At 45.5% G+C, this 10,941-nt stretch overlaps 1 protein-coding gene across 1 annotated transcript in view; it reads right to left on the bottom strand.

Annotated features, from left to right (window-relative positions):
- Positions 1 to 1,290: 1,290 nt before the first annotated feature.
- LAMC1 (laminin subunit gamma 1) overlaps positions 1,291 to 10,941 on the bottom strand; it is a 67,444-nt gene continuing 57,793 nt past the window's right edge. Inside the window, 11 exon segments of the mRNA XM_031059151.1 lie at positions 1,291 to 4,269; positions 4,637 to 4,736; positions 5,232 to 5,390; positions 5,611 to 5,810; positions 6,140 to 6,254; positions 6,637 to 6,786; positions 7,127 to 7,271; positions 7,459 to 7,596; positions 7,934 to 8,013; positions 8,404 to 8,609; positions 10,919 to 10,941. The exon segment at positions 10,919 to 10,941 is cut by the window's right edge and continues 24 nt beyond it. Of these exon segments, the coding sequence (XP_030915011.1) occupies positions 4,013 to 4,269; positions 4,637 to 4,736; positions 5,232 to 5,390; positions 5,611 to 5,810; positions 6,140 to 6,254; positions 6,637 to 6,786; positions 7,127 to 7,271; positions 7,459 to 7,596; positions 7,934 to 8,013; positions 8,404 to 8,609; positions 10,919 to 10,941 (1,573 nt within the window). The 3' untranslated portion in view covers positions 1,291 to 4,012.

The raw sequence follows: 10,941 nt of genomic DNA, 5'->3' as shown, positions 1-10,941 counted from the left end.
GTCAGGCACTGGCTACACTGAGCAGAGAGTATCTGAGGAGGGGATCTCCACTTGGGCTTCAAAATATTGGTAGAACAGTTTGGCAACCTGCAAGCCATTATGATGGTCCCTTGGAGCTGGGTCTGCTCCTCCCTGTACGAGATTTCTGAGTAGCTACTCGGGTTACTCTTACCTTGTCATCCTCCACTGTCCTCTAGCATTACCTCTGAAAACCACATGAATGCTCAAGTTCATCCTCAAGATCACCTGAGACACATCTGCACAATGCCCACAAAAAAAAAATCTTTAAAAAAAATCTTTATCTCCTGGAGATAAAAATCCTGAAGATAAAATAAAGAACACAGACTTGCTTCCTAATCTAAGCATTTTCACCTCAAAATGGTAAGAGGCTCCATATCAACCAACAGTCCATGCAAGGTCAGAACAGTCCCACCACCCATTGTCTGCTCTCCCTGACTGCTCCCCACAATCCAGCTGAAACCTCAGCCAGATTTCACCAGCTGGGATTTGCTTCACAAAAACACTGGCAAGAAAAAAAAAAGACATATTTTAGAAAACAAGTTAATTAGTGACAACTGAAGAATGAAAGTACACAAACTGACATGCAAAAAAAAAAAAAAGAATTTACCAGCTGAGATGGGATTAGCTCTGATGCAAGTTAATGAGACCTGTGTGCTTTCCTCTGCTGAGAAAAACAACAGAAATCCAGCTGGAGCTGAAAGACAAGTGTAAATGCAGAAACAGCCTAGTCTCTTATCACTGCAATCTGTCCTTAAAAATTTGCTTCATTCAGGCCAGGCTCTGGGAGACAGGGCCCAGGAACAACACAGAGCACCCAGATTTGTGGCAGTACCCAGTAAGTTCAGCTTCTTTATTCAGGGTTTGGTTCGTTTTTTTTTTCTTTTCCCAGAAGCCTTATCCTTTTCTACCTGTTTAGTAAAAGGATTTTTCCCTTACAGCACAAATAAACTCCCCCCAGTTCCTCAGGGCTTTCCACGAAGACAGTGCCACTCCAACAGCACCAGCACCAACAACACTGTGTGTTTTTAAGCCCTGGAAAACCAGCAGCTTAAAATCCATCACAGCCATGGCAGTGAGCAGTGGACACAAGGAAAAACCATCATCCCTGTCATCTGTGTCCCACCACATGCATTTCCAAGTTTCTTCTCCCCTTTTCCCACACCAAACCAGGGTGTCTAAGGAGCAAGAGGTGATCTTGCAACTGAGACACATCACCTTCAATATCCTACCACAAAAAAATAAAGTAATACTCAACAGAATTCCCAGGTATAAGGGGTTACAAATATTCAGACTTTATTATAAATAAGAAATACTGTTTTATACATAAAAACTGCAAGTGTTGCATTTTGTTCACCGCCCCAGACAGCAAGACCACAGATTAAGGCAAAAAAAGCTGGAGTGAAGGCACATACTGAGGGGGCCACAGTCAGGAATAAGGTGATGAAGGGATGTCACGTGTCATCCATGACACCCAGCACTCCACCAGCAGCTGTCACATCATCACATTACGTAAAGAAATAACTGGACTTATACAATGAATAATGGCTGTAATGCAGTACTGATTAACAGATCGCTTATAAAGATTTTTTTTTATTTAAAAATAAAATTCTGTTAAAAACGGCTTAAGAAAAAAAAAAAAAAAAAACAAAACACAAGAGAGCAGGAAACCTTAGGCCTGAGGTCAGCCAGGGCATGCACACATCTGCTCTTCTCACAGCCTTGGCAGAGGTGATGTGGTCACAGCTATCTTCCCAGAGTGACCCAATGTCCCTGTGTGTGCAGGCACAGGGAGCTCTCCTCCAGAGGTGCTTCCAGGCAGGAGGAAAATCCCACAATCATTAAGGGAAGGGATAAAAGAGCCATGCAGAGTTTGCTGGGAACAGCAGCAGTGTCTGCACCAGGCCTCCTGCCTTGCACAGTGGTATCAAGATGTCCCCAAATGCAGCTCTCTGACCACCTCAGCGCTGGTCTGGTCTCCCAACAGAGCTACAGCTCCTCCCAGCTCAGCTGCAAAGCCACAGCCCCTGCTCCACTGCTGGCACAGCATCCCAGGGCACAGGGGACACTGACCTGGGTGCTGCAGGCACCGTGGGCAGCAGGGCTGGCTTCAGAGACAGGGCTGGAAAGCACCCACCCAACAGGCAAAGTGGGTATGGATGGGTGCTGGGGATACAACAGAGGGAAGCAAGCAGGAGCCCAGCTAGGAGAAATCCCAAGTTTTAAGGGAATGATACAGAGAGAAGCAATACATGGTGCACCTGCCCAATGGCTACAGGGGAAAGCACATAGAGGAGGCCAGGCTGTGCCACTCTGGAAATCTGGCTGAGTATATTTACACACACATACACACACACACGAGAGACTTCCTCACACTATAATCATGATAAAAAATGGAAAAAAAAATCACATTCACACAAAAAACATAAATTTGAAATAATTAATAGCACCAGTGTGTGTCAGATAATAATTTCTTCCCCGCTACGCAAACGTACAAAGTTGCATAGTGTTTAAGGATAGATATATACTGGATCTCAGGGAAAGGGGGAGGGATGCCAGGCTAGAGGCAAGGAGGAAGCTGCAGAGGATGCTCTTGTCTGGGAGCAAGGGGCTCCCTGCTGCTCCCAGCCAGCAGCAGCATGCACTGCCTGGGCAGGGAGCCTGCAGGGAAGCCCTGGGAGTGGTGTAAAAGGCAGAGCTGCCACCTGAGCCTGGCCTGAGGTCCCTGTGCTGTGGCAGCTTTATGGTGACTGGGAGATTCGGAGGCAAAAAGAAAGGAGGGCACCAGGAAATTTCAGCTCTTCCTCCCAGCTTTAAAACAGGCAAAAGGCAAGAGCAATGGCAGGAGAGATAAAAATCCCACTGTCCTCCTTCAGGAAAAAGATGGGGTGAAAAAAAAGACCTTTCCATTTCCATTCATGTGCCCCCTTCCTTCCCCACCCAAAGACATTCAGCATGGAGGCCAGTGCAGCTGTCAGAACTCTCTGGAAGGCAGCTCTCCTCTTCAGCAAGACTTGTCCTGCTTCAACAAACTCATCTGTCAGTCTGACATTCCAAGCCCAGAAAACCAGATCCTCTGGAAATTCAGTAGCAACAGATGGGAATGCAGCTCGTGGCTTCCACACTCTGGCAGTCTGGACTAGCCAGCAGGCAGCAGCTTTTAGACCAGACCCAAAACTTCTCACAGAACAGAAGTGGGGCTGGCAAGATCCACCACTCCATCAGTATCCCATCTTCCCAAAGAGCCCTAATAGAGGCTGCCTTTTTCTCATAGGAATGCATCCTCACAGAAAGCATTTCAGAAAGAGGCTTCAGCTATTTTGCCAAAGGCTACCAACACTGTTGGACTGGCCACTACCTAATGATGAAAAAAATAAATTCACAGGGTTAGAAGTTGGGAAGAAGGATCTGAATTGAGTGCAGCTATACTGGCCATTACAGTAATACTTTGGTAGCCATCCCCTTCCTTCATAGGGATAAAGAGCTCCAGGACTGAGGATTTTACAGTCAAAGGAGAAGACAGGAGAGAAAGTTGTGTTAGTTTTGCCTTGCTGTATACAGCTCACATGGTTATTTCTGAACCACAGTATAAAGAGTCCAGAGCATCTCTCATCCTTGCACTAATCAAAAGGAAACTGTGTCTGAGGAAGGGGCAAAAGTGGAGTGCTCAGGAAAACAACCTATATAAAAAAACCCCTTTGATGCCCAAAGACGGATATTTAATTTGCTTCTCAAAAAAAAAAAAAAAACCCAAACAAAGAAAGAAACAAACAAAAAAACCCCACCAAAAAAAAACCCAAACAAAACAAAAATTAGAAAAAAAAAAGAAAAACAACAACAAAAAAACCCCAAAACTTTCAACTTATCCTGATTTGAAAGGAAACAATGGCTGCAAGCAGCAGAGTTGGGGATTTGGAGAAGGCAATGTGTGTTAAGGCACTCCATGGCTGAACCACCACTCACCAGGGCGATTCCCCCCACCCCCAGCACACCCTTAGGGCTTCTCAATGGACGGGGTGTTGAAACAGCCAGATGGCAAGGTCTTCCTGATGTCTTCCAGGTTGCTAATGTCCTTCAGGATCTCTTCAATGTCCCTGTTGTAGGCCTGTATCGCATCATCTTGCTTCTTGGCTTCTCTCTCAAGGAAAGACACTTTCTGGTCCAGGTCACTGTCTTTCATCTGGTCTTTGGCACTGTTCAAGGCACCTTCAATTTCATTCAGTTTGTTCAAGTCCACTGTCTCCAGTTGCCCTGAAAAGCCAGAAGCAAACAGTGAAGTGCATTAAAACCTCTATGGCACCCTGGGTGCTCACACAGCTGAGCCCACAGCAGATCTCCATCAGGGCATCTCCAGCATCTGAAACAGGACCAACCATATGGGTGACATCTCCACTGTCTCGAGAAGTCTTCAGTTTGCTGAAAACCAACACAGAGCATTGCCAAACAAGCTCTGAGGCTACTTGGGAAAGAAAAAATCCCAAAGTCCTTGCCAAAAACACACAAACCCAATTTCAAGAGATCAAGAGATCCATGTGGTTCCTCAAACAAAACTGGCAGGAAACCCCGCACACATCAGGAAAACACTCAAAAGCATACAGCACGTTACAGACAATCCTACCTAGCTGATCCAACAGGTCATTAATGACAGTGAGCAGACTGTTCACAGAGTTCTTGGCTTTTCTTGCATTGTCTTCTGCCTCCTGGGCAGCCTGTGAGGCCTGTAGGATATAAAAAAAACGAGAGCACAAAAAAGGTGTAGGGATTACAAAACTGTTGCCTCTCCTCTGCAGATAGTCACCATATTGCTGCCTTCTCATCCCAGGATAACAATCCTGCACAAAGATCTTTATCACAGGGCTGGGGAGAAGACTGACAACCTTCAAGTAATCAGTTTTCTGAGTATTTCAGGATGGGGATCCCTGAACACCGAGCAGGATTTTGCAGTAAAGGGCAGGATGGAATCAATAGGGCTATACAGTCAGGTTTTGGCTATAATAAAAGGAAAAGTAGCTCTCAAGTTCCAGCAGGGAGCCTATGCTAATGCACCAGAACTTGTCTCCTTTTCAGTCCCACTTAAAACTTGGAAGAGCCAGAATACTGGCTGGACCCAGCACTGTCTTTGCAAGAGGAGAGCAGGAGGAAAGGCTCCATTGCCAGGACAGCAGGGAGAAGGCAGCTCCTAGCCACTGCTGTCACCTGCCAGCAGTACTCACCTCATTTGCCATCCTCATATCCTGCTCAGCATCAGCCTGCTTCCGCTTCAGCTCCTTCTCTGCATCCTGCAGCTGCTTCATCATGTCATCCACCTCCCTGGCCAGTCCTGTCACATCAGCAAAGGTCTTGTCGGCTTCGGCTCTGGTAGCAGCAGCACTCTGCAGCCAACAGGTGGGAGAGGATGGAAAAAGGTGGTGAAGGTACAGAACTTCCTTCAATCCTTCTCATCAAAATGCACTGACTTCCTATCTTGCCGTATTTTGTATTTGCAGCGGGGAGTACAGCAGGGAGCACACGGGGCTCACCAGGAAACACTGTAACAGGAGTTCCTGCAATCCCACAGCAGGATCTCGCGGGGGTCAGCTGCAGCACACCCACCTTCTGAACAGAGCTGGCAATCTTCTCAGCATCATCTGCTCTGGCCTTGGCCTCACGGGCATCAGCAGCAGCGTTGCCCAGTGCCAGCTCTGCCTGCTGAGTCTTGTTGTTGGCCTCTGCAATGGTCTGGGTGATGGTAGGGATCTTCTTCAGCGCCTCCTCAGCCGCCGTCTTGTTATCGTTCACCCGCTTGTCAAAGTCTAAGGGGGCAAAGCAGATCCTTACCACGTGCTCCAGGAGAGCCTTGGGATGCTCCTCTGACCAAGGACCCAAGGCTTTGCTGCCCTGACATTGGAGGGATGGTCAGCTCTCCCTATTGCACATCTTCTGATGCTAAATAAGGAAGTTAAAAGGAAATTTCCAGTCCCTGAAAAAGCTTATACTTTTTCTTTAAAGAAAAACAAGCCAAAAGAACACACCCAACACTCAGCTAAGGGCAATAGCAGGGCCTCTTTAACCAGAATATCCTACTGCCAAGTGACATGTCACACTGGAATTGAAGGATTCATTTCAAGTGCTTCCTCTTTACCTTTCAGGTTCCTGAGAATGGTATTGGCCTCCTGTAGTGTGCCACTGCTCTCCCGAGCAGCTTCTTCAGCCAGGGCTTTCGCTGCATCTGCTCGAGCCAAGAGCTGGTCTGCAGTCTGAGGAGACAGGACATGTACCAATGCATTCCCACTTTCTGAAGGACAATCGTGTAAGTGTATCAAAAAGCACTGTTAAGCCCCAAACAACACCATCCAGAACAGCAGTGCTTCCTCTGGGACCAGATGAGTGGATGTACTTTGGGAATACTGCTCTGAATACAAAGCTGACACCACATCTGGCAAATACCTATTTTCCCACATAGCCTCAAAGCCATTGCTTTTAACCTCTTTCTGCATCTCCTTTTTTTTTTGAGGCCATTCTTCAGCATTCAATAAATAACACTAAGACAAAATCATTTGCATCTGGCCAGTTACTTGTCTTCCTTGTTTTTGTTTTTTTTTCCCCAGGGAACAAAAGCCTGCACAGAGTGGAACTGACCTGCTGCTCTGTCTTCCCTTTCTCCAAGAGGTTCTTTACTTCAAGCTCCTTTCCTTTCATATCTTCTCTCAAGTCCTCATAATCCTTTAGCTTCCTGGCAATTAGTTGATCCAGTTCCTCTGCTTCCTTCTTGATCTTATTTGCTTTATTCTGCAGGTGAAAATCACACACAGACATTCCTGAATGTTAAAGAATTCCTGAACAGGTGGTAAATTTTTCCACTTCTACATTCAAGCCAAGACGTCTGGCAAACATTTCAGATTTCTGTCTTTCAGAAACTAGGGGAGGTGGGGTTTATGTAGGTGGTTTTCTGCATTTACATGTCCTGCATAAATGTTACAATTGCATAAAAGCTGGATTATACCTAGATGGACAAGAAGCATTGTCCACAGAGTGTTTTTATGCACAGAACATTAGCAGAGCATATGCAAAGTGTGCCAGCAACCTAGCAATCCTCAGAAATCATGCACCTGATGGTGCCCACATGTACCTCTAGCCCTGTGGAATCCACAGTAGGCAGGCTGGTGAGATTAGCATAGATCTGCAGGGCTCTGTTTCCAGTTTCCTCTGCCTCCGCAAGCACCTTGGTGGCCTGTTTCTCTAGGTCTCGAGAAATATTCCTTGCTTGATTGTACCTAAAAAATCCCCAAGGATCCAGTTATGAAACAGTAATTTTTGTAGAACTGAACTTAGTAAGAGAGTGGAGAGGCTAAGAAATCAAAAATCACCTCCCACAAAATCCAAAGCATACAGAAGGTTGTCTTAATTTTAAGCACTGCACTAAAGTCAGGAAATTAAAACAATTTTCTGTAACTGACTCACTTCTGGTTGAGCTCATCAATATCAATTGCAGTTTGGTTTTCTCCAGCCAGGGTTTTCAGCAGCAGTTGATATGCTTCTGTGGAAGTATCATTTGCAGCCTTGGCTATGCGAACAATCTCATCAGCTTCCTTTTTGTGCCTGATGACAAAAGAAAAATAATGCCATTAGATTTGTCAGCCAATAGTTTTTATCCTCAGTTTTGATTATATTCTCTCTTACTTTTCCTTCTTTCCTTCCCTCAGATTTACATATGGCAGATGCTGAAACATTTGTAATGGAAGATGGTTGCCATGTCTGTTATCCACATGAGCAAGGTTTGTCCTCAGAGCTACACAGCCACCATCCCACAGCACCAGTCCCTTAAGCAGCAAAGGGTGTGTGTTTCCTAGCCAGCAAATGAAATTCTGCTTCCCCCTTGCAGAGAAGAGCAGGGCCCTGACAAAGGCCACAATGAGTGTGTCTTGCCACAGCCCACCTTTCTGCCAGCTTACGGGCCTCTTCTGCCAAGTGAGTCATGTTGTTGGGGTCCCCACTTTGCTCTGGAGGTGTAATGGACTGGAAGAGAAAAAGAAAGGAAAAAAACCCCTTGAAGATATTTTTTCATCTTTTATTTGTATTTGCTTTAAATATTTATTGTCATGATCTAAATGCTTAGAGATGTATCTAACCTACTTTGCAATTCTCTGTATGTTTTTCTTAAGTCTATGCAGTTTCCACCACTGGTTACCCCTTGAAAAACAACTAATATTTATTTAAGACTTTTATGTTGCTTTGGGTTAAGATACTATCTGTGACTGACAGCGGTGAACTCCCTTCACTGATTTCCCATGATCTTGATGCAAATTTACTGTTTGAGGGAGAGACCAAGTGGAGAAACACACTGGAGGCACAGAAGGAAAGGCCCTCAGCCTCCCCCAGCTGTGTGGGATCCCAGCACACACTCACCACGTTGTCAGCTGCCATCTTGGCCCTCTCCAGCATATCAGAGGCCATGCTGATCAGGTCCTCAGTGTCCTCCACCCGCACCCGCGCCTGCTCCGCCAGGCTCTCCGTGTCCTGCACTGTGCCCTGGATGTTCCTCAGCCTGTTCAGCTGACTCACTAAGGTGCTGTTGATGTCTTTGAGACGATCCATGAGGCCCTGATCTACGTCTGAAACACAGGACAGAAAAGAGAGGAAGCAAAATTAATTAGAGCAGGAAGAGAAGCTGGAGCAGCAGCTTACCACAGCAGGCACCATGTTGGTAGGTTAATCCCCTACGGGAAGGGAACCAGGCAAAGCCATTTCACAAGTCACTTAGCTTGAGATCAAAGTCATAATCTGAATGTGCACCAAACAGGAGAAATGAAAAGCCATTAACTGCTAATAAGACAATCCTGCCAGTTGTTGGAACTGACTCTGATGGGAGATTTTGTGTGCAGAATCATGTTTTACCTCTCATGTTTACCTCATGTTTTACGTCTCTCATTGACTTAAAATGACAACAGAGCTGCTCCTCAATAGGTATGAAATGTCTGTTTGGTGAATTCTCTGTAGCTTATCTCCTAGAAATTGAGCAGAGGCAGATGAATAGTGTAGACATACATTTTTCCACACTCAGGGCAACAATGGCTACTCCAAAGAAAGACCTAAGGAGCTCCATATGGAGTAGCCAGGAGCTGTGTGGAATAGCAAACCCACTCCAAACTCTCCTCAAACAAAATCTGACAAAAGTTGGCAGGATGGAGCCTTGGTTCTTGCTTATGTTGGACTTATACAGCACCCAAACTTCACCAAATTTTTGGACCATCAGGTAACTCCCAACAACAGCATCTTAAAAATGGAGGCATCACAGCACAGGTATGTATGTGCCTCATAATCAAGGCAGTAACTTTTGAAAAGCTGAGTGTTACCAAGAATTAAAGTGCAAGCAGAAGCCCACAGAACACCAAAATTAAGACTGGTCAAATATCCTGACCTTGCAGCACATCTTAAGTATTGAACATGAAGATTTCACACATTTCAAAAACATACTACCACAGAAAAACAGAAATAACTTCTTCAGGTGTGCACAGATTTTTACCAGGGTAGTTTTTGTTGCATTTACCTTGCCCTCTTAGTAAGAGAAGAACCTGGAGCTGGGGAAGAGTTTGGAGCACAAGTCTCACGAGGAGCAGCTGAAGGAGCTGGGAGGGGTTGAGCCTGGAGAAAAGGAGGCTCAGGGAGGACCTTCTGTCGATCCACAACTCCCCTACAGGGGGGTGCACACACCCAGGGTGTCGGGCTCTGCTCCCAGGGAACAGAGACAGCATGAGGGGAAACAGCTTCAAGCTGTGCCTGGGGAGGTTTTGGTTGGATAGTGGGAAAAATTTCTTCACTTAAAGGGCTGTCCAGGGAAATTCTGGAATCACCATCCCTGGAGAGAACTAAAAGCTGGGTGGATGTGGCACTTGGGAACACGGGTTAGTGGTGGCCTCGGCAGTGCTGGGGGGCAGGGAACAGTTGGACTTGATCTTAAGAGTCTTTCCAAATAAATGATTCTATGATTCCAAGACAGACAGAGACACCAAAAATTCCACCACAAAACCAAATCCATTCCCTCATCTTTCTCCAGTCCCCATCCTGCTACCCCCTTATGTAGGACTATTATCTAGGCAGTAAAAATCTTCCTCAGTTAAAGCTGAGAAAATCTTAAGCAACCATTCTCACTGGCGCAGGAATCTTCCCAAGCAAATGCCAGCATTAGATGCATGTTAGCTTTTTCCCAGCTTCAAAGAAAAGGGACAAATTTTCCCAAAATGGTCTGAAATCACTGAACCAGCTCCCAAGGGAACATCTTTTACTGCAAAGTCAATAGTCTTCTTCAGGCTTCTCTTTTCCAAAACACACATCATCTTATACATTAAAGAGACCCTAAGGACAAACCACTGTCACAAACATGACAAACATCCTGCGGTAGCGGTGACAACACAAGAATCAATTTGAAACAGAGTTTAACAGGACAAACAGCATTCTTCAGAATATTCTGCACTTGATGGTGGGATAATTAAGTTTGCCATCAGGATTTTGAAGCCTTCATTCTGATCACTGATGATCAGATCAACAAGAACTACTTGATCCCAAGATGTCTGAGCAAATTTAAAGCATAATAAGTATACTGGAAAGTTTTCTGCTTGTTTAACCAATAAAATCTTCCTTTGCATCGAGAGAAGAGGGTAACACATAAACACTTCCATCCATGCAGAGCTAGAGGCAGATCTTTACTTCCATGTACAACAAAGACCACTGGTAGAACAGTATGGATAAAAGCACAGCCCCTGTTGTTATGATCATAACACTCACTGACTCAGTGCTGCCTGAAATTGCTGTCAATCCTGGAGCACAGAACTAGCTTGAAATAAAACCTGCTGTCTCCAAAGGGAGCAGGAACATAAGGCAAAGAACTCATTTAGTTGGTCCGTGTCTGATCAGGTCAACCCACCTTTGCTCTTCTGTGCTTCATGG

This window comes from Geospiza fortis, unplaced genomic scaffold (genome assembly GCF_000277835.1).
Source record: "Geospiza fortis unplaced genomic scaffold, GeoFor_1.0 scaffold229, whole genome shotgun sequence".
Lineage (NCBI taxonomy): Eukaryota > Metazoa > Chordata > Aves > Passeriformes > Thraupidae > Geospiza > Geospiza fortis.
Note: the sequence above shows the minus strand (reverse complement) of the source record. Positions and strands in the feature narration are given on the sequence as shown.